Source organism: Denticeps clupeoides, chromosome 6, assembly GCF_900700375.1.
Source record: "Denticeps clupeoides chromosome 6, fDenClu1.1, whole genome shotgun sequence".
Lineage (NCBI taxonomy): Eukaryota > Metazoa > Chordata > Actinopteri > Clupeiformes > Denticipitidae > Denticeps > Denticeps clupeoides.
The window spans coordinates 11,962,376-11,989,516 of NC_041712.1; the positions used below are offsets into that span (position 1 = coordinate 11,962,376).

General features: G+C 43.9%; 1 protein-coding gene across 5 annotated transcripts in view; it reads left to right on the plus strand.

Moving 5' to 3' along the window:
• LOC114792472 (roundabout homolog 1-like) overlaps window positions 1-27,141 on the plus strand; it is a 144,919-nt gene that overhangs the window by 19,695 nt on the left and 98,083 nt on the right. For 4 of the 5 annotated variants that reach the window (XM_028983648.1, XM_028983645.1, XM_028983647.1 and 1 more), the window contains exon 3: window positions 14,798-14,884. In XM_028983648.1, the coding sequence (XP_028839481.1) occupies window positions 14,798-14,884 (87 nt within the window). Of the gene's footprint in view, window positions 1-14,797; window positions 14,885-21,512; window positions 21,610-27,141 lie in introns of those variants that run through there. The other variant, XM_028983649.1, reaches the window with a different exon arrangement.

Below are 27,141 nucleotides of genomic sequence, written 5' to 3' on the forward strand. Positions count from 1 at the left end.
TATATTTTCTGTGCTGCTGCTTCTGTTTAACTGTGTGGGTGCAGAATCATTATTTACAGAACAATTTACATAACACAAAATCTAACTAAAAAATTTTTAGCTACAGTTTCTCAAAATAAATCTACTATTGTTAAACTGTCATGTGAGCTTACTCTAATAATTAATGGACTGAAATAAACCGATGAAATTGCTCTGCTAGTGGTTTTTAGTTTCATGGTTAAATAAAGGAATGTGAGAGATGGGAATATTCGATATTAAATATCATGCCATGCCTCAGCCCAAATGCACATTAAATCCAGCAGATGTATGACCATAATAATCCATAATACAGGATGTCTCCCTGGACACAGAATTTAAGTTGTCTCTGTTTCGCTCTTGTGTGGCATTTCTTCCTGGAGACAAATCTTACACTTTTTCCTTTATTATTGTCTTTGGTTTAGAACCCTTCCATATTTTTCAATTTTAACAGATATGATCATTGGTTTCTGTACAATCATCAAATTGTGAAATAACACATTTCTTAAGAATAGCAGCATGACTTTGTGGCTGTGAGTCCTTGTGTGTGCAGAGTTTGCATGCTCACCCCGTGCTGGTGTGAGTCTCTGCTGGGTTCTCTGGGATCCTTCCATTGTACAAAGGCATGTACACTAGGTGGACTGATTGGTGACTCTAAATTGAGTGTGTGTGTCTGCCCTCACTGTCCCCAGTGTCCCGGAAAGGACTAAGCGATTAAGGATATTGCGTGTGTGACAAGCATTTGTCTTTCATCATATTGGCAGATGTTGGCTCCTGAAACAGCTGTTTGTGCTACAGATACCATTAAAGTTTCTTAAGTTTCATTTTTTATTCTGGATCACCTAGCCTGCTTTCACATTGTATAGGATGGGAAATAATAATGAATTCCATGTAACTGGCTGTGGCTCTCACACACTCATACATACTAATTCTTTAGTGTAATGAGTTCTATCTCAGTTCTGAGGATTTTCTTTAGAGACCATTCAGCCATGTTTTGAAATGCATTTATTTACTAATGTATTTATTTCTTCGGCTAATTTTCTATCTAGGACCTTTAATGTTAAACCCGACGGTCACGACTAAGAGGAACAAAAATTGTCAGTGAAAGTCATATTTACAACAAAGGCATCTTGGTAGGATCTTGGTAAAAGAGAATGCACTATGCGGCAAGGACAGGTGCCAGTTGGAGTTCTTTTGTGGTGCGCTGTATGCTGTGTGATGGGGTGCGGTGTTGGGGACGAGCTGTGCAGGTGACGTCGTTCAGAGCGGGACGAGTAAGTGAGGCTGGAGGTGTGACATGGACAAGCTTTCAACGTCTCTCTCTCCCTCTATCTGTGAATCTGCGTGTGTTACAAGACTGCCAGTGCTCACATTCTGATCTATCAATACATGATCTTTTACATTTTTTATTGGTTTATTTTTATTGGTGTTACACAATTTCTTACACCATACACACACATTAACACCAATTGACATAATCCTGGGAAAGAATTTACATAGATCACATAGATGGTCGTTTTAGTGTGGACCAAAACACAAATCAAATAAAAATTTTTTTTACTACAATATAGGAGCATCTAAAACATGCCCCAATATTTATGAGGGGGAGGGAGACCGAAGAAAGAATGATAAATGCAAATGCTGCTTTTTGTTTTTCGTGCTGTATTATTTAATTGCTTCATTGGGATGCCAGGCAACGTATGCTGGAACAATGAGTCTGTCTCTTTCAACTCCAGATAAACATCGGCTATAGACGCTGCCAGGCCACTCGAATGGTGAAGAGCCACTTCTCGGTGTGTATGTGTGTGTGTTGAAGGAACCTCTGAAATGAACTGTTCAGGCTGATACAGATAGTAATGGAGAGGCAGTCTTTATATGGTGACAAGCAGTGAGATGTTGGCCGTAGAAGCAATTTTGGGGTAAATTACCTTGAGTCGAGGGCGTGTTTTGAAGCCTCAGCCTCATTGTACATCTGCCAAAAGCACCAGCAAATACACTCTGTAAGGGTCCTGCATACAAAGTGAACAGAAGTCAGTTTGGCTTTCCTCCAATTTGAAAGCCCAGAGGATGAATTTAATATGATGATGCACCCCCCGCACTGTTAAAAAGCAGCCCAGAGGGTCTGACGTTCGGAGAGTACGCACCATGGTTTTTGCCATAATGAAAAACCCCAAAGGTCATACATCTGCAGGAGCTTTTTAGCTCTGACCAAAATGAACCTTGAATCATCCGAGATCAGTGAAGCCAGCGGGGTCAGTGGAATGAATGTGATGCATGTCACTTTCTGTACTGTGCTGCGCTGGTGATTTTTCTGAACGAGTGTGATAGAGGGGGAGTGAAAGGAATGGAGGAGGGGTGGGTTGACTGGCAGTTCATCATCAGGCCTGTTATTTACACAGCATGTGAGCCGATGCCTGTCGGTCTTTCTTCTGTCTCTTTCGTGTTTGTCCACTTCTGTTCATCTTCTTTTCTTAGTTGCAGACATCCATGTCTGGTTTCATAGGCCGTTAAATGGGAATGATGGTCCTCCCACAGATACACAGTGTATAGTGGTAGACCATCTCTGAAAAGCACTGGAATGTCTGTTTATGCCACTTTTCTGACAGCAGTCATTATACCATTAATGCACAACCTGAGTCTAGGGCCATACATTCCTGCTACTATATAAGACATTGCGCACAAGGTATGTTCTGTATCATCACAGTCACTAGTTCATTCGTCATCTTTATGTGCCAGTTGATGTTATCCCAGGTGTCTTTAAATCATGTGGACAAGGGATATTATGAGCATTGAGAATGGAGGAGGTGGGATGCTGCACCAAACCTTGGCCTGGAATATTGACTGGATTGGAGAATGAGGATGTAGGGTGTGTGAGAGTTGTCATTCACCCATACAAGCTACCAAAAACTTTCAGAAAACATCAATAAATTGAATCTTCTGGGTGGCAGGAAAATGGCAGGAAAATATGGTGACTGAATGTTCAGTGATGGTTGTATTGGCAAAGTCTTCTGCTCAAATTGAACTGTGAATTGCACTGAAAACTGTTAGCAAACTGTAAACATGATTCTGACTTCCATCCATCCACAAGTCTGAGTCATCAGAGTGGGAACGAGTGCAGGCCTTCACAGATATGTCTGCAATATATTTACATATTAATATTCTCAATAATAATGTTAACCCCTTAACATCTAGGATTTAGATACAGCGACTAAATAATGAAGAGAAGAGGTCTACTGTGTGGATTCTGGAGGGGTTATGGACAGAAACGTTGTTCTTATAATAATAAATCATTTGACTGTCTGATATATTAAAGTGTCAGCTATGGGTAGTATATAGCAAACAGCTATTCCTGTGTCAACTAACATGAAATTTAAATCAAGGCCTCAGAAAGGGCAAGCAGGACAGATCCCTTGTTGCACCATGAAAACACACACGCACACACACACCTGTCACGTTGCCGTATTTCTTTATGTTTCTGTTGGATAGGTCTGTGCTGCTCTCTGATCTTTTTGTGGTCACAGAAGCCTCGTCTTAGAAGCAGCCCATTGATTGGCTGCATGAATCAGACACGCACGGCTTGCCCTTCTCCGTCTATATGGATTTGTGGGAGGCCTCTGGGTCTTATCAAAGCCTGTGGTGTCCCCAGCAAGGCCTGGCGGGCCATTCATCTTCCTGCAAATGACATGTCACTGTGCACAGGCCTTGTACCTGTGAAACACACATCCTGGCACACGTGTGTGTACACTGGGCTATTTATGCTATAAAAACACATTCACACCTATGTGTTCCTTTGTAGCTCTCACAGAATCATGCAATGACTCTGAAAATGATGCCACAGCAATGTATAATCAGTAGCATATATAAAAGTCCACTGTCATTTCAAAAACAAAGAAATTGTAATGTCACAACATAAACCTGAGTTGCATATACACTTGCCCACTTTTAAGCCTAGGTGCTACTGGGTAAAGCTGTAAATCTGACCCAACCCCACACAAACTTTCAGTCTAGAGTACCTATCCTTTCTGTATAATTCACTGCTGGTAAATTGGTTTCATGGATTGGTAGAAATGTTTCAATATGTTGTAAATTTGGTTTATTGAATGTTAAGATTTTATTTGCTATAGATTTGCTATTCCTGGCCACCGTCATCAGGTGACGCGTTTTCATTATCACGAGAGAGATGCTAAAATGGATGCGGAGGAGGTGAAATGGAGGCCAGCCTCTGGTGATTGTGTTTTAAACCCGCACATTACCTCTCCCTCTTAGCTCTACTACTGGGCTTATCCAGGTTGGTCTGGATCACTCACACGTGCCGCTCATTATACTCACGTGATCTGTTTCAACCCAGAACATGGTTCATTGATGTGTAAGATGGCTGAAGTTCAAAATATAGATGTTTAAAAGTTCAGAAAATGCAGTGTATGGAACTAGGCATAAAAGTATGACTGGTGATATGAAATCGACCCTGAAAGCCCTTTTCAGGCCGTCACTAGGAAACACAGCACACACATACATGCATAAACAGAGAAAGAAAAGGCTTGCATTTCAGAGCTTTACGTGTGGGTAAACCACATCACCATTGATTACCCAACATGCACCTGCTCAGTCATTTGGGATTAAAAGACTGAATTAAGGAACTCAGTCACTGCTAGCCCTTCGGCCTTCAGGAGCCTCATCTGTCCCTTGGCCTCAACTCACGTTAAACACTCTTCTCCTGGAGACAAAGACCTTTCCATGTCCGTTGGTTAATGCTGCTGGGTCGATGTTGAACGACATTAATACCCTTAACTCAACTCAAAATGAGCTCAGAGCTCACAAACTGCATTGCTTATTTGAGATTCAGTTTTGGCCTTTATGACTAAATCTTTCTCTGTTTTGAAAGGAAGACTTTTTTTTGTTGTGCCGCTGCCTTGTTAAGCGCTGTAGTTGCTACAGTGTGACAAACACTAAATGCTGCTGGAGGCTGGGTTATTGATCCTTCGACTAAGCTTTGATTTACTGCCTTCATTATGTTTTATATCTGGCACTGAGCTGCGCATTCGCAACGGCCAGCAACATTTTGCTGGGTCGAGGGCTGCTAATGGCTTCTATGCTGCGTGGGTGGTGTTTTTTTTGTCCCCTTCATTAAAAGATGTGACGAGTCGCTTTAGGCAGCAGTAAGGGAGGCCGACGGACACTAACAGCTTCTAACTACATGCTGTAACAGCCTGACAGCATCTCGGCACAGTGGGCTGTGTGCCCTTTGACAGCGTACCGCAGCTTTAAATAAACTGAAACATTGGCACCGATGAGCAGATAAGTGGAGGTGAAAACATCCAGTCAAAGGCAACATCTTCTAATGGCTCCGTAATTAGTCACATGGCAAACCCTGAGGTAGAGTGAACGCTGCTTTTACAGTATAAATTGTGATTTTTTGTAATCACTCAAATGGCCATCAAAACTAAAATGATTTATCGGCTCTCACTGTGGCTGGATTGATCTTTCTGGACACGGTGTTCACAGCATGTGTGTGAAATATGACTGGAATGGACTGATCTGTCTCCTCACCATGCTGAGTAAAGGTTGTAAATTGTGGTAAATTGCAGTAAAAGCCACAGATTGACCAGGTCAGGGACATAACATAACTGGCTAGCTGTTGAAATTGCTGTTGATTTTTTTAAAGGAGTAATTTTTTGTCAATGTTGGGTCACAGATGGATGTCATTTGAGGACTTTTGGTCTGTCTGCACATCAAACAACAAGCAGTCTAGACAGAATTTGACCCAGTTTTGCTATACTGGCTCTTTAGTTGACAAGAAGAGGTGCAGAAGATAGAAATACTGTAAAGGAACCACTGGAAAAGAGGGGATGCAGAATTACAAAGAAGGGGCTATAGGACAACAAGAGTGATGAATGAATTCTACAGGTGACAGAAAGACAGGACAAGATGTTGGTGGAAAAATGAGGGAGGAAAGGGGACAGCTTTAAGAGACTATTTTGTCTTTTGTCTTTAACTTAGAAGGGGCCAGAACATCCTGTAATTCTGCAAAATTGGGTCACCAGTTTACTGTCACTGGATGAGCAATATCCTGGACAGATGGGTAGCCTCGCTACGTTCCATGAAAATTTCATCCATTTACATTTACATTTATGGCATTTAGCAGGTGCCCTTTATCCAGAGCAGTGGTTACGGGGACAGTCTGCCTGGAGACACTCAGGTTTAAGTGTCTTGTCCATGGACACAATGGTTGTAAGTGGGGTTTGAAGCTGTAACTTTGTGGTTCATTACGTACTAGGCTACTACCACCCCTGCTACTATACAGTTTATGTACTACTATACTATAGAGTTTATAAAGGTCTGCCTTATGCATCTTGTCTTTGCTTGACCTGATGGTCTTCAACAGGCCTTTTTGGGGCTTTTTTTTATTGATTATTTTCTTAATCACATGTGAAAAATAATACTCTTGGCAAGCTATGGCACCTTCTGCCTCTGTCTCATGCTGCAGCATTACAATGCATCGGGGCCATCAGCAATTTTATATTGCAGTTTTATCTCAGAACAAACTTAAAAGGCTGATTTGTGAGAACATTGTGTGGATCCAGTGCAATAAAATGAGACACATTCTAAAATTAGAAATAAATGCTGCTGTGCATGGTTCTGAAAGTTGACTTTTTGTTCTTATGATTGAGGAACAACATTACCAATCGCTTGATATCAAAACAAACAAACAAAAATAATTCAAATAAGGATATTGTCAAAATTCAGTAAGAATATTGGCTCGGCTCAAAAGAAGAAGGATGTCCTGCTGAAAACGATGGACATTATCATATTATAGGCTATTATCCATGGTTCTGAAGACTCATGTTCTCCAAACCAGTCAGAAAACAGTGGGCTGAACCCCCTGTCTTACATGTTTTTTTTTTTTCTTTATTGATGCGATCGACCAAGTACGGGCTTCGGTCATTGGCAGTGAGGATGTACAAGAGAAATCCTACACAAACGACAGACAGCCAATCACCAACCACTGACAGGTTCTCCAAAAAATTATACAGTGCATGGATGAAGAGCATACGCCAATGCGTTTCAAGAGCCCTTTTAAGAGAAGCCCCCGTTCACTTTCTCTATTCTGTGAGTTTTTTCCCCACATGACCTCTGAAGGTGACTGTTTGATGGCGCGAGCGCCGGTGAATACCGAAGCCACTGTAACGCCGCTCATTAGGCGTGCAGCGCTGCAGTGTGGATTTCATTAAATCTCCCCATCCTCCCTTTCTTCTCCCACTGGCTGATTTCTTGCTTTGTGAACAGTGAGAGTGTGAAAGAGCGTCTACAGACTTAAAAGAAGCAGAAAATAATCTTCCCCGCGCCTGGTGTGGCTGGCGCTCAAGGGCAATCAATCTCCGTGAATGAGGGTCGATACGTTGTCTTATCGTTGTCCTTTCATTAGATATGTATATCAGATTAGTGCTGGAAATTGATTTCCATCTCTGCAGATCAGCTAAATGTCGATGCGTGTTTCAGCGTGTGGTCTGGAATTAGTATGTGTGTGTGTGTGTGTGTTTGTGTGGTAACAGACCGACAGCTTGTATCACTCCAAACTCATTTGCTTTTGCTGTCTACAAAAGGAGGGAATTAATTTGCGCCTGAAACTGCGATGGGAAAACAACACCAGTGGCTCTGCAGTTACTGTGTGTTTTTGAAGAGTCTCTGTTGTTCAAAGTCGTGGTTAGATGCCCGGAGGGCCATGGCGCGTTCTGTTTGCCGCCGCATTGGGACAAAAGTGGCGGCACAGTGACGAGAGGGCCCGCGGGCGAGCGTCTTCTGATCGAAATGTGATTGATGGGCTCCCCGGCTCCCAGCTCCCAACTGTTGCTGCTGTTAATGGGCGGCGGTGATTTTGCCGCGGTGCGAGGCTGTGTGTTTCGGAAAAGGCCAAATGAAGAAGAAATGATTGACTTTCTCTGAACCATGCATTAAAAAAAGACGTTCATCTTAATCTACAGTGACGGGTTTCCGGTAGCTGTCCATGGTTCTGCCTGCTGCTGGTTGCTGTCCACTCGTGTCCTGGGTGAAAGTGTGTTTTCCAGAGCAGTTGTGTGTGTGTGCATGTGTGGATATGTGCGAATGAGGGAGTGCTGAGTGCTGATTCATGGCGGGATGCTTTATTGGGCTCTTTTTGGGCATATTTGCAGTAACTGTCTGTAGCTGTGGACCCTTGCACCTGGAGAATTTGGGATGTAAGGAGCACTGGTGGACATCCTCAACACCAGAGACACACTGATGTGGCCGCAAAAAAATTCAGCCAGCAGAATTTTGCGGTAGATGAAGGTGACACAAAGCAAGCATGAAACCTGGACCACATTGTCTTCCTCTTAACACACACAAGGTGCAGTTACTAATTGGGTAGTGAAAAAAAATGATATCACGTGTAGTATGTCATCAGTCATAATTTGTGTGTGTGTGTGTTTGCATTTGTTTACTCCTGTGCGTGGTAATGTGCTGGTGTACGTTTTTTCACGTTTATTAGTTCCACACAGTTGGATGGTGGGATGTGTGTGTGTGTGTGTGTGTGTGTTGGGCACTTCTTCAGATGTGGCTGTAGTGTGTCTTGATTGACACATTAAGCGTTTACTCCTACTTCTTGGCTGTGTGTGAGTGTGTGTGGGGATGTGTGCAAGCAGTAGCCATCTGTGCAGCTCCCTCATCTTTGCTGTCGGCTGTCAACACCGTGATACGGAACCCCTCCATCCCTCTTCTAACACACACACAAACACACTCACACTATACATTTTATATGGTACCAAAAGACAGACAGACAGACACACATCCTTGTTGCTGTCACTTGTAGATTCATAAATGCACTTGTACCTGGACCTTACTGACAAGCACACACACATGGACTTATGGAAGGAATCATATATATAACTGAAGTCAGAAATGATCTTTACTATAAAAAAAGTCCCCATTTACACTATAACTTCAGGTTTTTCTTAGTGAGTACATCTGATCTCCACTAAGCTATAAATAGACATACACACACACACACCTCAAATGAAATTCTTCAATCTTTTGTCTCCTCTGCTTCTCACTCTCTCTGGAGCCCTGCAGCTACTTCTTACTGCAGACGCAGAAATTCTGACACCGCCATCCTCTGAGATGTTTGATTCAGGGGGCCTGCAGCATCTTGCCCAGCCTATCATCCCCAGTCAGAGCTGAGAGCGGAATCTGAAGTTGGCTCTGGATGCACCTTTCCACCGCAAACCCGGGAACAAGCTCTTCCCTCTGTGTGATGTGCACGTTGAACGTGACAGATTGCCTGGAGTTTTGATAAGCTCAGCAGGGGGGCCAGTTTACAGCTCCCGTAATTTGTTGAGTGATTTTCTGCCTTGTCTTCTTTCTCTCTCGTACTTCTTTTCATTAAACATGCAGGGCCATGGTTCATCTGCGGCGTGAATCCATGTGGATTACCACACTCACATGCTTATTGCTTATATTTATCATTCATGTCATCTTCGTGTGTGGTAACAGCCTGTGGTAATGAGAAAACCTTGTGTGAATATGGTCTCTGCAGACTCGCTTACAGACCGCATTTACACAGACACAGAATTAATCTGTCTTTTTATTGCAGCAGTGCAGCACTATCAGACCCATTATGCCAAAAATGATTGCGGTTGATCTGAGCTTCTGATGGATTCATGTTGGTACACTGTAACTGAAACAGTTCAGACGGATGGAGCTCCGTCGCCCTCTAGTGGCCATATTTAGACACGACACATGAGTAAAAACTAATAAAAATAAAAATGCTAAATAAACAGAAGTACTTTAGACACATGTTATGCTTTAATTTTATTTAGTTTTGCTTATTTTGAATTGAGCAAAATGCTGCGGCAGCACCCTGGTGGCAATAGTTGGCCTAGCAAGTAAGAAAAAACGAACCTGTAACCATAATCTGGCCTCGCAAATCCCAAAGCGCCAAGGTGCCACTGAGCAAGGTACCGTTGCCACACACTGATCAATGGGTGCCTGTCATGGCTGCCCACTGCTCACTAAGTTAAATGCAGAGGACGCATTTTGTTGTGTTCTGTGCTGCGATGTTTCACAATCACTTCACTTGTGAGATGGTTGGTCCAGCTGCAGGAATCTGCTGATACATGAGTCACATCCATGGTGTCTTTTTTTTTTTTAATTGGAGATGGCAAGGGGTGTGGGACCAATGTGACATGCAGATATTTCAACATTGTTTCAGCAAGACTGTGGCAGGGTGAGGGCCCTTGAGAAGTTATATAGGCATTGTGCCTCCATCTAGTGGCCACTTTGCATTCAATGTTCTAATGGAACACTTCATGGTATAATCATTTCATTCACTATAGCATAGTGCAGCTCATTGTAGATTTGTGTGAAATTGCGTTTTGGATATGAGGGTATGTCTAGTTCCTACATCGTCTCAGGTGGCACAGTGGTTAGTGACGGGGTCTCACACCTCCAAGGATGTGAGCTCGAATCCCGTCTCAAATATTTTTGTATGCTCTCTCTGTGCTGGTGCGACTTTCTTCCAGGTTCTCCAGTTTCCATCCCGCCGTCCATTGAATTGTGCTTTTGTGTGTGTGTGTGTGTGCCCCGCGCCCAGTGTCTTGGGTTCCAGCAGCCACGACCCTGAGTAGAACAAAGCAGTTTAGTATAGTGAGTAAGTGACTGAATGGGTGAGATGAGCTGTTGCATATAAATGGCCCAAACATCACCTTTCTGTTTTCATCTGCTTTTGCTGCATTCTGTAGAGGCAGAATGTAGCAGGATGCATATAACAGGATGCGAGTGTGCAACGGCGTAAGTGATTGTCTTTGTGTGGTAGCTTTACTGCGGTAATGTGTAAAGTATGTGAGGAAATGCCACATCTGTGGCTGAACCAGCAGCTGGAAAATGTGGGCTGCTGTGGCCTAATAAACACGGCCTGGGAAAGCTGAGACTCCAGCTCTGTGTTGAGTAAGGAGACAGGATATGTGTGCATGTGTGTGTTAAAGAGAAAGAAAGACATTTTTAGTGTTTGTGGTTAACCAAACCAAACCGAATGTTTTATTTTTCCATGAAACAGCGAGAGTTATTCGAACATCAGCCGGTGTCAGAAAGGCCCGACTGTCCTCAGGACCCGGTGTCTGGGTTGTCGAGACGGCCATGTCAGCCCTGATTCCTGTGCAGGTAGAATAGTCCGGAGTTGCGGACCAAGTCAGTGGTTTTCTGAATGCAGATCACGCTTCATCCGTCAGCCGTCTTCCGCTCAACTGGAAGCTCAGCCGTTCCTCACACAGCGGGGATGTTTTCAGCCTCGCGCTGCGCCAAAGACGTTCTGTTTACATTCATTAATTATAGAGGAAGAATGTAAAATGTGTCAATGTCACTTATGGACACGCTGCAAAACAAGCACCGTGTTTTCATCAGTGTCACAGGCAACCTGACCATGTGACATTCTTGACTTTGATTATTATTTGTGTGTGTGTTTTTTATCTGTTTTTGAGTAATTCATTGTGAATATAAGAATATAACCTGCATATAGTGTGTGTGGCAGGTAGTTGGTGGATGTGAGTGTGTGAATTTAAGAGTGTGTTTAAAAGTGTATTTTAGTGAGATTTTGGGTTGTGTAGAAATCTGGAGACAGGCAGACTGTGGTTTGAGCCCCAGACTCATGATAGATGAAGTGTGAAGCCTTTTTTCTTTACCAAGAATTCTTGGAGGCGCCGATGCGCCCTTGAGCCAGCAGTGAGAAGATTTCGCTGGATAACATTGGATGTATTAACAGATTAAAATAATGTTCTGGCAACGCTGGACTGTGGAATGATCTGATCTGGTCTGAGTCTTCAGGTCTCCTACCAGCAGATGCTGATAGATCTGAAGTGGGTTCTAAAAGTGGAATATATGATAATATGCCTTGTTCCTGTAAGGTCAGTTACTCCACCACAACCCTAGGCTTCCAACACGTTCCTCAAAATGACATGGACAACAGTGAAACTTTCATTTGCAGAATACAGTACCAAACACAAGTAAAGGAAATCTCAAGAAAGAAATAAGATGAAGATTAACTAATTCACTAAGACACTACAGTGTGCTTGTACAGACTTACACAGGAAGATGAGGAAGAGGGGGAGGAACCTCAGAGGCCGCTGCCTCGCTGTAATGGGTTCAATATGCGGGCCAAACAGTGGCTGTCATATCGCTTTTTTATTTGTGTTTAATTTGTTGCATACAGTACAGGCGAAACGTTTGGACACACCTTCTCATTCAATGTGTTTTCTTTATTTTCATGACCATTTACATTGGTAGATTCTCACTGAAGGCATCAAAACTATGAATGAACACATGTGGAGTTATGTACTTAACAAAAAAAGGTGAAATAAGTGAAAACATGTTTTATATTCTAGTTTCTTTGCTCTGATTACTGCTTTGCACACTCTTGGCATTCTCTCGATGAGCTTCAAGAGGTCGTCACCTGAAATGCTTTTCCAACAGTCTTGAAGGAGTTCCCAGAGGTGTTTAGCACTTGTTGGCCACTTTGCCTTCACTCTGTGGTCCAGCTCACCCCAAACCATGCGTTCAGGTCCGGTGACTGTGGAGGCCAGGTCTCCACTTTTTGTTAAGTACATAACTCCACATGTGTTCATTCATAGTTTTGATGCCTTCAGTGAGAATCTACCAAATGTAAATGGTCATGAAAATAAAGAAAACACATTGAATGAGAAGGAGTGTCCAAACTGTTGGCCTGTACTGTATGTCCAGACAAGATTCAATGCTGTTATTATAGCAGGTATTTGAAGATCATGCAAATGGTGTAGAGATCATTTTGATAAAAAAAAAAAGTCTAATGTTTTTTCTAATGTTAACACAACAATGTCAAAAGCAAACCTATGTCTTGAAAGGGAGCTTCTAAACTGAACCTATTTTCCTCCCAAGGAACAAAATCTCAATGTTTCTGTTTCCTGTTGGTAATTCATTAATAATTTGTAAAATATGAATGTTTGAGTGAGATTCTTAAATCCACCATCTGTTGGATGAGTAGAACTAGTGAAATGAATACAAGATGGTCTCCGTTGACCAATGTAGGGTACGGCTTCTGAACACTTCTTTTTGGTGTCAGTCCCTACTGTTCTGTAGTGCGTTATGTACTGAATGATAATTATACAATGTGCTAATGATATAATGCACTAAATGAATGAGAGGTCATTGTGTTTTGATGTTTAAAATGTTGACAGTTCATATTTTGGCACTTGCCTGTTCACTTTAGGGTTAATAAAATATGCATTAAATAGTGTTATGTTCTGTACCTGTGCTGTGTCATCTGAAACCATTGTGTGTATCTGTGGGATTGTGTGTGGTTTGAGTGTGTGTAGGATAATCAGGAGACAATGACATCTCATGCCACAGTATACTTCTTTATGACAATAAACTCCACTCGAGGCCTGTAGCCTTCATTATGCTGACAAATGGGCTGTTTCCTGGGGAGATTGTGGCATTAGGACTGAAGACAATGAGTTGAGAGAGCCTCAGTGCAAGTCTAGTCATCTTCCAATGCCCCAAGGTCCTTGCAGGTCTTGATTAAATATGTCATCAGCATGAGAAACACCATACTTTCTCCATAAGTAATGGTCTTTTTCCCTGGTATTTAAGGACAATTATGTGCAGATTTGATTGATTGGAGTTGTGACTGTATGCTCTAATGAGAACCCTGGCTGTCGATCCATGATAAGGGGGAGAAAATGTTGCGTGAGTCAGGCCTTAAAACACCAGATCCCTGACAAGTGAAAAGGATTAGCGGAATCTCTAATATGTCTGTCACCGCAGGGTAATTTACCCGGCGCAAGATAAAAAAAAAAAAAAAATCCCCTTGCTTGGTGTGATACCGTATTTATTACTGTATCCTGGAGATGAGGCCTTTAAATGAGGAAGAAAGAAACAGCTAATGACAGAAACCTCATCACATAACTCATCACAACAACACTCATAACTGAGTCATGCAAACAGATGGAAATACCCTGACCATAACCAGGAAAGATGTTTAAAATGCTCATTACTGTACCTGACATGTCAAGCCCTGTCAGTCATCGGGAGGTTAATTACTCACGCTCTTTTTAAAAAAACAAGTTTTCCACTTGTTCCACAGCCAAATCTCTGTGGATGCACTTAGCTACTTATCTCAAATGCACAATTAAGCATACAGGAGTTGTAAGTAAAAGCAGGAAATCCAAGGGGATGTGATTTTCAGAAAGACCAAATCCCAATCGCCTACAATTTGTTTATAATCTGGAATGTTTTTTAATGGATGGTCTTTCTTCCCCAAAGAAAAACCATAAAGACTCCCAGGCAGGCAGAAAATAGAATTGAGGCCACTGGTAGTCTCCATCGCAATTCGTTCTGAATCAGTGTTTCTAGACCACTGAAACGTTCCAGAACCACAAATAATGACTGATGGTGGGTTTTACAAGTAATAGTAACAGTGATTATAGTTATTATGCAAGCAGATATGTGGCCGGACCACTGGACCAGTTCAGCACCATGCTGATGTCTGGGGTCCAGATTCATTTACCAGCAGGAACGTCACGTTCCAGGAATTCTGTCATTGATGCAGAGCCGGGTCTCTTCCACTCTCTCCTCTCCTCTATGTTTATGGACTACAAGAGGACCCATGCTGCTCTGAAATTTGCTTTCCTGCAAAATGCAGAAAGGAGAAATTACTCACAGTTGGAACTCATTCTGATTCATTTTGGTTTATGAGAGTGAGAATTAGTCTCAGCCAACTGATTTCCTACCTTCTCTCTTACAGATGTTCACACGCAGGGCGGGGCAGGTGATGTGGCCCCACCCACAAGGACTGCTGAGCAGGAAGAAGACAACTCTCCAGGATATACAGGTGATCTTTGTCACATTTGCTGAACACAAAAGCACAGCATTTTAACAGCAGTAAACTGATATGATGCAAAGTTAAAGAGCTGTGAAAGCAACTTCGTAGAGTATCCTGAATGGAAATCATCGTTGTTATGCAGGATATGCTGCATAGCCTTCCCCTTACCATAAAGAAACAAAGTCTGTGCTTTGTACATGCTGGGTAAATTATATATTAATCCAGTTGCTAGCACAGATTATGGATGCATGCATAGTGAAAGTGCAAGTCAGCAGCACCGGGACATGTCTTCAGTAGGGCTGTTGGTACTTTGGAAAGCAGCACGTTAAAATATCTGGGCTGACCATGAGACATACTGAAAAGACAAGGTCAGGCCAAACCTTGCTTCATGAAATATTATGTTCATGTCACTGAAAATGTTAAAGGCTCATTTTTTTATTGACTGTCCACTGTCATTCTCGCCACAATGCAACAGGAAAATGTTTGACTTGATGCTACTAGAAGAAGGAAATATTGCTTAATTTGACAGGTCTTGCAATATTTGTAGAGAGTGCACATGCCTTGCTGTATGTGCAGTTCAGAATAGCCTTATTTTCTGTGTAGTGTTGTTGTAGTGTTGATGTGTTAAATAGAAGGTGAGTCCCATGGCTCACAGGCCTCAGACTTGACAGTTGGCCAGCTCTGCTGTGCTGCTGTCAGCATCTACAGGGGCCAGTGGAGAAAAAAAAAATTCTAACCCCTGCTGTTAACCAGATTGACTGATTTAATAAAAAAAAAGTGGTTTTATCCTGAGTGGATAAAGCTGCCAGCTGCTGATTCCTGTTTGAGAGGCAGGGGTGACCTGGTGGTCCAAGACTTGCAAGCCTACTGGTGCTTTGGGGGTTCAGGTTTAACCTTGCTGCTGTGTCTTAAAAAGCCCAAAAGAAATAACGTCACTCAAGAGCAAGGAATGACGTTAATCCTCCCAAATGGTTCGGGTTTTTTTGAGTTTCACGGAGCCCAGGGCTACCACAGTTAGGAGCCTCACCACAAGCAAACATGAACAGCTGTCAATTCGAATGCACAGACTTCAGAAAGCCCCTTTTCCAGGGACAACAAACTGGAGTAAGATTTAACTTCCTGTCCTCAGACGATTGGGGATCTTCAGAATAGGATTCCTGGCAGTAGAGTTGATTACGTTCTGCAGCAGACAGGTTTCAAAGTATGAGAAATGTGCCTCTCTGCGCCGGGCTACCTGCTGGATTAAAAATGGAGAGACGTCTGACGGGCCTACAGACCAGCGCTCTTGTCACGTCTGCGTACGCCATGATTAACAGGAGCGTCACAGAAGCAGCTGCTTTTTGTATTTCCCAGAAGTGCAGTGTGCTGGAATGAGAATGATGTGCATTGTCAGTCAGTAGAGCTGTAGTGTCAGGGAAAACGGCACTCGGTCTGTTCCTGTCACATCACGACCCGACTACGCTCCTGACCCTGAGACTGTCGGCATTTCCAAGAACCGGGGATCAAGGAGATGAGAGAAATGTAATAGCAATCTGAGAGATGGAAGGATATAACAGGAAACCGGATCCTCCTTCTATTGCTCTGGTGTTGGCTTCCCTGTGCTGGCTTCCTGTCAATTTTAGAATTGATTTTAAGCTTTTGTTGTTGCTTTATAAAGGTCTTAATGGAGAGGCACCATCATATCTTGCAGATCTTTTAATCTCTCATGAGCCTTCTAGACAACTGAGGTCATGAAACCAAGGTCCAGGTCCAGACTGAAAAGTGGACAGGGATTCTGGAACATTCTCCTTATGCAAATGAGTTCTGTTCAGGACTATGAAGATAAAAAAAAAACAACTTTATAAACCACATCTGTATATAATTGGTGTTCGGCTCAGGTAGAGGATGACATAATGGTTTTAATGTGTTTTTTTAAGACTTGCATGAGGATTTATTGATCCCATGAATTGTATAATTTCACTTTTGTCGATTGCTCTTGTATATTTGATTGCTCTGTCATTTTAATTTATGTCATGTTACCTTAAGCTATAGCCTGTATAGCACTTTGGTCAACTGAGATTGTTTAAAGGTGCTTTATAAATGACTAAATGAAATGAAACAGAATGATGGAGCAAAGGAGTGAATTAATGACCGGACTAGGGTTGGTCGTAGTGATTATACAATCAATATGACTAAATACAAATATAATTTAAAAAAAAATTTAATGATTAGCATATGCTTGGACATAACAGGTACCTTCTGTGGCACAACTAGAGTTAGATAGATCCAGCTATCTAACAAAATTCTGATCTGTTAACATTTCAGTGTGGATGTATGTATAAATAATAAGAGTAAGATATAAAAAAAACTGTAATTTCCACTTGCATCAACTATAAACTGTTCAGTCATGGTCATATTGCACAGCCCTAAACAAGACGGCAGAGCTCAAGTGATGGCATCATAGTCATCAAAAGCGATTCCAGGCCCGGCCATAATTCAGGCCGCTGGCTGTAATTTCACCGTTACATACTCGCCTTTCCCATATGACCTTGTGCTGCACTGTGTCCCGGCCGCGTTTTCGACAGAGAGGAAGTGTTACTGCTTCCCCAATGTCACCATGGCGCCACCCTGACTACCGCACTGCACTATGACTGACCAACATGGGAATGGCTGATGCTAACGTAGCACTCTGCTGTAATTGGGTGTTTTACATGGTAACTTGGAACTGATGCCTAGTGGGAAATTCTGGATCCAGGAGAGCAGATGTTCTGACTGGAGAGTGAGTGTGAATGTAGAGACGCCTTGATGGACAAAAACAGCATCCATTTTCTTTTTTTGCATAAGAGCATTATTTTTTAAAAAACAACAATACAGATGTGATTTGAATACAGGTTCCCTTTGTCTCCATCACCATCTGGTGCTATGTTGACATTAGAGCTCTGTAAAGCGTTTTAAAAGCGAGGCGCGCAGATGCGACGTTCCGGGGAGTTCTTTAAGCGTTGAGCTGCGTGAACGTGCGCCGCACCTGCTGTTCTTCGCACACCGTGTGTTCCAGGTCCACGTTCCGTCACACACACGCGCCATCACCCCACTCCACAGTGTTTGTCCCGTTAGCCACACCGGCTCTGTGAGATCTGGCAGCCGCCTCCCGGGGCGAGGGGCTGGGCTTCCTGCTGCTGGGTGGGATGGAAGGCCTGGCTTCTCTGTTGTGGTTTGTGGCCCCCTGGTCACAATTATCAAAGATGGATTCCACCCACTCTAGCAGGAATAATGTTTAATGGATCTCACCATGGAAGTAATTAGCGATCTTTTTTTTTGTGCTTTAATCAGGGTGAAGGTAACTCTTAAGTCAAGAATGAATAGTTTTATGTGGGAAAAATGGGAGACCTGAAGTTCATTAGTAATTTAATGGCTTTATAATTGACTGGTCTACAGACTGTGAACCTCTGACTAACGAGAAACTCTCTCATGGGGTCATTATCACATTCAGATTGTTATTTACAGATGTTAATGTAATATATGACAAGTTTTCTCATTTACAGTACAGGCCAAAAGTTTGGACACACCTTCTCATTCAATGTGTTTTCTTTATTTTCATGACCATTTATATTAGTAGATTCTCACTGAAGGCATCAAAACTATGAATGAACACATGTGGAGTTATGTACTTAACAAAAAAAGGTGAAATAACTGAAAACATGTTTTATATTCTAGTTTCTTCAAAACCACCGCCCTTTGCTCTGATTACTGCTTTGCACACTCTTGGCTTCAAGAGGTCGTCACCTGAAATGGTTTTCCAACAGTCTTGAAGGAGTTCCCAGAGGTGTTTAGCACTTGTTGGCCCCTTTTACCTTCACTCTGCGGTCCAGCTCACCCCAAACCATCTTGATTGGGTTCAGGTCCGGTGACCTGAGTACATAACTCCACAAGTACATAAGTCCACATGTGTTCATTCATAGTTTTGATGTAAATGGTCATGAAAATAAAGAAAACACATTGAATGAGAAGGTGTGTCCAAACTTTTGGCCTGTACTGTATATGGTGACTGAGATCCCTTTACTTATATTAAATATGTTCTTTGGAAATAAGAGGGTGGTTAATGAAGTTAGTGCTAGAGTTTTTCTACTGTCTGTAGTGCTTGATGTGCCACATTTTGAGGTGAGCAAGTATCTGATTTTTGATGCATTTACTGGACATTGTGTGTAAACTTCTGTGATGCCTGCATATATGTGTGAGTTTGTATGAATGTGTTTGAGATATAGGAGTGTGTTTTCCATTACAGCATTCCTGTTTCTGTAAAACAGCATTTACAGGTGTGAAATTGGACATTTAGCTTGTTCAAGTGTCCTTACACATATTGGTAGATGTGTGTGTTATATAAACGTGTGAGTGTATAAATGAGTGTGTCTTTCAAGGTGTGAGGAAGCCGGCCATCTGTTCTGAGTGAAATATGGTAGTGTATTTTCTCTTTGAACCCAGCTCAGCATGTTTTCCTCTACCCCTGTAGATTGTGACAGGAAGATGCCATCAGTGGGGATGGAAGACAAGCCTGGGGAAAGAGAACATGGGGGAGGGGGGGGTCTATGCTGAGGGGTGGCAAAGATTCCAAAGATGCTGTCCCCTCTGAGTGGCACTCTATGAGAGAGAACGAGGAGGGAGAAGATGAAGCATGCGAAAATGATGGAGGTTCTCGTTCGTACACATCCCAGCATGCACTGCCAGCGATGTGCCATGCATGATGTGTGTCTGTGGCTTTGTTTATTGGCTGGCTGGCTTCTGGCAGCCACGCTGGGGGTGTGCAGGATTTCATCCTTGAGAGAATCGAAGGCAGACTGCCTGGGGGAGGCGGAATTGAATAACGTCAAGAGAGAAACGCGGAATGTGCTGACGGGAAACAAGCGCCTGTATTTTACTATTTGTTTACAGGCCGCGCTGAGCCCTCTGGCTCCAGATCTGGTCTCGATTCATCTGAGAGCACTTAGCGCCGCCGCCAGTGGCCCTGGCACTGGAGGCAATTAAAAGGATTTGTGAGAGGCCTGGTCAGGGGGAGCAGGCCGATGCCCTCTGTGTCTCCAGTGCGAGGCAGAATGCCAGGGGGTTGAGGGGAGCGCTGGGCACTGCATATGGATGCTGCTGCTGAGGCAAACAGCACAAAGCAGAGCGTCCCCCGACACACACACACACACACACACACACACACACACAAAAAAATGGTAGAGAGATGGTAGACCTCCGATGAGGAATGAATACAGGCAGCCACAGACCTCGACTCTGACTCAGATGTGAGGTAGTTCCCATTTCTGTAAAGCTAAAGCATGAGGGCATTTATGGGTGTGAGATTGAAGTTTGTGCCCACATATTTGTACATGTGTATGTTTCTGAGTTTTCAGAAGTGTCTGTGGTCGTGAAGAGCAAAGCCATCCTGTCCTCTGTATTGGCCATGAGGCTAAAATCGTAGGGATAGTCTCTAGTTTATACATTTATCTTACATACATATACATTTCTGGCATTTATCAGACATTCTTATCCAGAACGAATTGCAATCATAGTTACAAGAACAGTCCCCACTACACAATGGTAGTAAGTGGGGAGTACTAACACAAGTACATATAAATCTTACATTTATATGTATATAAAATCGTACATATATGATGCAAACCAGCACATGTAACATTCAATGACAGTTTAATGACCCATAGAAAATATGCCATCATCTTTTTTTTGTCCTCGTTCGACAACCATCCTCCCGTTGGAATCGTCTGCGCCTCCGCTCGTCCGCCGATAGAGGGCGCACGTCAGCTTGGACGCGGGCGCCGAGACGAATTGAGTTTAAATTGCCTCCGCGGGACTGAGACAATGCCGCGGTTATAATTACTCAATTAAACTAATTGGGTCGGTACATTTATTGTACATTGGGTTCGAAAACAATTACGCGATGTGTTTCTACCACAGACCTAAACCCTACTTTAAAGCATTTTGCGTTTAAGACGCATCTTTTGGGTCTTTTTTTTTCTGTGTACGTATTGAATATCTCATTTATGTTCGTTTTAACTTCCACAATGTCCTCCAGTTTACACCGTGGTCCGTAAGGTCACCCGGAAATCTTCTTCTAAAGACTTAATGGTTGAATAAAAAAGAACGGAGGCTGCGGGCTCATTTTAATGGTCGGATTAAGATAGTATCCGCGCCCCCTTCACCGGGAACAGGGGACGGACCCTTGCGCGCCCCCGTGCCACGTACCAGGACCACGTGGAAGTGTGTCGCGCTTCGTTTCGTGCGTTTTACTCCACGCGTGAATAGACCCACGTCGCAGCAGCAGCAGCAGCGCAGAAGTTAAGTTCGGGGCTCCCGCCCGGACGCGCGTAACGGCGGATTAACACGTCGGGGACAGGAGGACTTCTGCCCGGGTCCACGTCTCCTCCCAAACTTCACGCCGCTCGCGTCGCCGGATAGGGACAAGGGACGCGGGCGCGACGCTGGACCGGACGCTCGTGAACGCGCACGTTTTCCGCCTCGATTTGTTCCGTGCAAATTTGGGGCGCCGCGGCGGCGTGGAGGGGACCGAACCATGACTTAAATCCGACTCCCGTTCCGTGTTCGTGGGGTTCAGAGACTTGAACAGTCGCTTTTTTTTTTTTTGTTTTCTTTTGTTTTATTTCTTTATTTCTAGCGCCTGGAATTTAGGGGAGTTCGGACGATGGCTCGGCGCTGGACTGGAGTTTACGCGCTGCTCGGATTACTGCACCTCTCATCAGGTAAAGGGTCTGACCAGAAACTACTTTACGGGACGTGAACCCAGAGAAGACACCTCCTTCCAGTTCACTTGTGCCCATAGACTAATGCTGACTATCAGATCTGGGGTCGATATATTGACCTTTTTCTATGCAGCCACTGAGCTGTAAGTGACGCACAGGCTCTATATGTAATTAAGGGGAGTGGCACTGATCGAAACTGTGACTTCTGTCACAGTCCTGCACAGTCCTGTTTACTTGATTTTTGTCATTTTTAAACCATTATTTTGTGATGTTCTGTGATCTACCTTGTGAAGTAGCTGCCAACATCCAGCGCTGTCATAAAGGACCATTAAAGTGTGGTAAGGGAAGATGTGTTAACAAGATCCCTCAGATAAGGTTTAATCTCACAGGAGATCGAGTAGAAGAGCCCTCAAACCCCACCATCGGCCGGGGTGGGTGCAGCTTCACCGAGTGAATCAATAAAACCTGACAGCTTATTTGCGCCGGCGTCTCAGAGCCGAAGGTATTGAGGAAGGGGCTTCGGTTTATCGTAACGTGATCATTCTCCAGGGCCGTGGCTCAGTGTGAAGAACCTCTAATCACAGCCCGAAGTGGCCCAGATGGGTTTTTCCGTGAGCAGTGGCCGGGAGCTGCGAATGGAAATGTTTATTGCCCCGGGTTGTCATTCCGGAGGCAGTTTAAACGCTGCTTACTCAGAGGAACAGTGATAAGTAGACTTCTGGAAGTGTGTGTGTGGAATATGATTGATTTCATTTTTTTCCGCGTGTCTGGGCCACTTGCGGCTGGACTTAAAAGCTCATGACAGGTCACGCCACGTGTGATTTACAGGCCGAAACTCACATTACGGGGGATAAAAAAACCGATAAGGCGCCTTTTATTTCTGCTTTTACTACCTGCTCAACACGTCATTTATCTCTCACACCCTGGGCTGAAGGAGGAGGGAGATAAAGAGCGTGCGGATGAGTTTCGAAAGTGATTCCAAACAGATCAGACTCGCGACCTCCTCACTCTGTGTGTGAATTAATGAGCGTGTGTTAGCTCTGCTGGTGTGTGTGTGTGTGTGTGTGTGTCTGATATGGCTCTCACACGGCTCTCAGGTGAGTGTGTGTCGGAATTTTTACGCGGCCCACCTGCTTTATCAGGTGTGTGACAGCTGGAGGCCCTTATCAGCGCGTAACCTGTTGTCACAGCAATGTGCTGATGGCAGAGCGGTGCAGAGATCAGGGGCCGGTGGACCGTGTGTGTGTGTGTGTGCGTGTGTGTGTTAGCAATGCTTCAGCCCTCCGATCCTTTCATATTCCGCTCCTTCAAAGCGCCGTACGTTGACTGTTCTAAACAAATAGCCCTTTCAGCTGTGTTTGCTCGGAGCCCATTTCAAGGCCTGTTGCCCCGGCAACTGCCTAGCGACTCTTTGGTGGGACCCAGGCGGGCTACCTGTGTGCAGGTGTGTTGCGCCGGCGCTTTAACAGCCTTTTACCGCGCCGCTCCCGAGGCTCTTATCTCCGAGTTAAACAAGGCTGCGGACGCGGATGTATTAGGCCTGATGTTTATTTCCCATCATCATTCAGCATCTCCTCACCCGCCGCTCCACAGTTGATAGGAAGTGGCTCCGTCTCTCTCCTAATGACTGCTATATAAACAGCAAAGTCAGACTCCTCCACTCTGGAGTTTTCCCTCCGCTGTCCCCGTCGTTATGGATGGGATTTCGGGAAAAAGACGCACTCATAAATCTCTGCAGGAATAGTTCGGGTAAAAATAGATCTTACGATCCAGCCAGGGACCTGTGCGGCGCCCACAGGGATAGAAAGAAAAGAAAAATAAAAAGAGGGGGAACCATTTGTCCCTGCTGAGAGCCAGTGCACGTCCTCAGTGTGGTCTTCGGGAAGTCAAGAAACTCGCAACCAGCAAGCTGCTTAACATCATTTTCCAAAACCCAATACATGTCTGACATGGTGTCAAATGTTCCATCTGCTTAAAGGCGTCTTTGAAGGTCAATTTAAATGAAAAGAGCACAGCTTTAAGGTCCTTGAGGGGAACGAACTTCATCTGTAATCTCATTACTGCGGTAGAAAGGTAGAAGTTACACTTCCGCGACTTCCCAGGCAGGAAATATATATTGACTGGGTCGGTTATTAGGAGCAAAAAACAGAATTGGAACCCTCTGCCAAAATGTGGAACCATACTGGGACATTTGGTTACTTAAATGCCTGTACGGTGATGACACCTATTGAATCATAGGCTACGATGCGAGGAACCATAGAAGAACAAAACACTGCAGCATGTGCCAGTGGCAAATGTCACCGGCACGCATAAACCAAACGAGGTGTATCGACCTCTTATTATCAGTCGTATTATACTGAGCCTGGTCAGACATCACGAGATCTAGATTTTATTTGAAGGCTGTAATAGAACCAACCCGAGTTCTTTAGTAGATTGATTTGATTGAGTAGACTCTCCTGGGCCTTACCAGAGTAACCCCTAACCCTAACCGTCTATATCCATTTGTTTAAAACCCCAACGTTGTGAAGATGAACGCAAGAATCGAGGGAAGGCGAGACAGGAAGGACGAGAGGGAGAGAGGAAGGGAGGGGGGAGAGATTTTTTTTTTGATTGTGGGGAGGGAGAGAGTGGGCGGACTGGCTTGTGCCTCGTTTGTTGGGAATGCTGTGAGGCTTATGGGGAGAGGAGCCTGATGGTCTTTCACTGCGCTGCTCCAGATGGTGTAATGGCTTCAATCAGAGCACAGCCTTCTGGGAAGGGAAGACAGACTTCATAATGTGCCAATCAAATGCGGGTTTTTTTTTTGTTGCCGTTTGTTCTGTTATGTTCTATCATTTATGAATTTAAGAAAGGTTGTGGTAGTTTTCTCTAGAAAACCCACTCTGGCTTGTTTCTGATATTGGAATGTCGGGAACTGTTCTGAGGTTTGGTTTACTTTTCCACATTTTGTAAGTTTGCATAAAATGGCTTTAATGAAAACATTCGATAATTTCGTCATAAAACCGTTTTCAGTTTAAAAATCTTTTTTTTTTCCTGTCGATCCAGAGAACAGAATGAGTGTTTTTGACGGGTTGCAGGCTCTCCGCACGTAATCACGTTCATGCTCCACTCTGCCTAAGCTGTTTTTCATTCAGGCTGGCTGGAACGGCTCTGTTTGTTTCGGAGGAAATGCGCGGGGTTCATGTTAAATGTAGCGTTCACTCGTTTGTCTGTCTTCCCTGCCTCCTGCCAGTGGCTTCTCTCCATCACTGTGGCCTTGGTCTCATCGTGATGGTTTTAAAAGGAGTTGGTTCTCTGCGTGTGTGTGTGTGTGTGTGTGTGTGAGAGAGAGAGAGAGTTAAGGCAGAGGAGGAGCAGCTTTTGTGCTGTTGAAATGTTCCGACGTCACCGGCGTACATGTAACTGCCAGCACCTCATTACTCCAGACATACTGTTACATTCCTGATGGAGACTGAGAGAGGGGGACTGAGTGAGAGAGCCAGAGAGAGGACATGGTTTGATTAAACCGCTGTTCAGGAGCAATATTTGATCCCCTGGATGCAGTATCGTGTTCCGTGAACTGCTTGTCGGGGGTTTAAAAGTATTTTGAGAACACGCTTTTACACATTTTGTGACTGGAATTTAAAACCCATTCCCAGCCTATTTACTGTGGTAGTAGCCTGGCGGGTAACACACTCGCCTATGAACCAGAAGGCCACAAAGTCACCGGTCCAAACCACACTTATTACCATCATGTCCTTGAGCAAGTCACTTAACCCTGAGTGTCTGTTCCTGTAACTACTGATCTGGATATGGGTGTCTGCTGAACTAAAACTAAACTAAAACCACGATTCATTCATACATTCATGAATTTCAGATTTTGCAACGTGTTGTGCGTGCCTGTTCCTGCTGTGCTTAGCGAGCCGTGGCAGGATGTGCATGTGTGAAATAAAGAGACCACTGCTGGCGGTTCATGCCTCCGAACAGCCCAGGTCATGAGGTCACCACCCTTCTCTTCAGCACCCTGCTGAGCCCTTCTCTCCTTGTCAGCACGCCAGTCGTCCCACATCTGCACCTCAGGGCTCCATCCCAGTCCGCCGCCCCGCAGGTTGCTCGTTCTTTTCCTGGGTCCTTCTGAGCTGTTCTGCATGCTCCTCCTACCACTGTGACATTGGACACTTGCTTTTCAAATGTAATTACACTTGACTTTTAAAATCTAATAGTTTCCTTAAAACCTTTTGTAAACGTAATTACACGCTTATTAGCTAATTTTGGTAAAAAAATATATATATTGGGAAGTTTTTGGCTTAAACATGTCAAGGCATAGATAAAACTAGATATACATTTGCAATTATATTATAACTTGTCATTTTATTTTTAGTTGGCGTCAGAGAAAGCTTTACAGCATTTATCAGATGCCCTTATCCAGAGCGACTTACAATCAGTAGTTACAGGGACAGTCCCCCCCTGGAGACACTCAGGGTTAAGTGTCCTGCTCAGGGACACAATGGTAGTGAGTGGGGTTTGAACCTGGGACTTCCGGTTCATAGGCGAGTGTGTTACCCACTTTACTTTTCAAGTTATCATTTGTCACCATTGGCAGCACAATGTTTCAACAAACAGACCTAGCTGTGTTTTTTTTTTTTTGTAGTTCATTTCTCACTAATTACAGCACATCCAATCATCCAATTCATTTAGATTGAGTGTTGCGTGTATGACAGCTGGCATTACGGAGAGGGCTGTTCTGCCCCGCTGGATCAGCGATGTTGAACTGAGTCGGACCCCTGATGCCAGGACCATTTTACAGGATTATCCCTGCCAAGGGCTATTTGTTTTGTCATTTCCTGAGTGCTCGTGGTCTGTCACTGATATGGCTCTATCTTGGCCCCGAGGTCCTGCCGGCTACCAAGAATGCGCTCTGTAAATAAAGAGAGGCCGTTGTTGGCAGAAGAGCTTTGTTTGTGGTGGGTTCTCCAGTGTCTCACTACGTAAAAGCGAAATCTGTCAGTTTGTGCAACACATTATTTTAGACCAGGGATGGGCCAACTACGGCCCGCGGGCCAGATCCAGCCCGTTGGTCCTTTTTATCCAGCACTCTGAAGATATTTATTTACAGCATTTATCAGACGCCCTTATCCAGAGCGACTTACATTCAGTAGTTACGGGGACAGTCCCCCCCTGGAGCAACTTAGGGTTAAGTGTCTCGCTCAGGGACACAATGGTAGTAAGTGGGATTTGAACCTGGGTCTTCTGGTTCATAGGCGAGTGTGTTAGAATTGCAGAAATAAGGTCATAATTATGACGCCTCTCATTTGAACTTGTCCTGTAAAGAATGCCGTTCCGCGCTGAAGATCTTTGCCCGAACCCGACGGATTTTTACACTGACTTGCGCCGGCAATGTAAGCAATGTCTGTGGCGTGGGATAACTTCGAACGAGATGTTAATTCATTTATAAACGTTATATTCTTAACAACGTAAAAGAGCGGCGTGCATGCGCATTCGTATAATGCGGCAAGCTTTTGTTCTGGCTGGAATAAGACCTTTTATATTGTA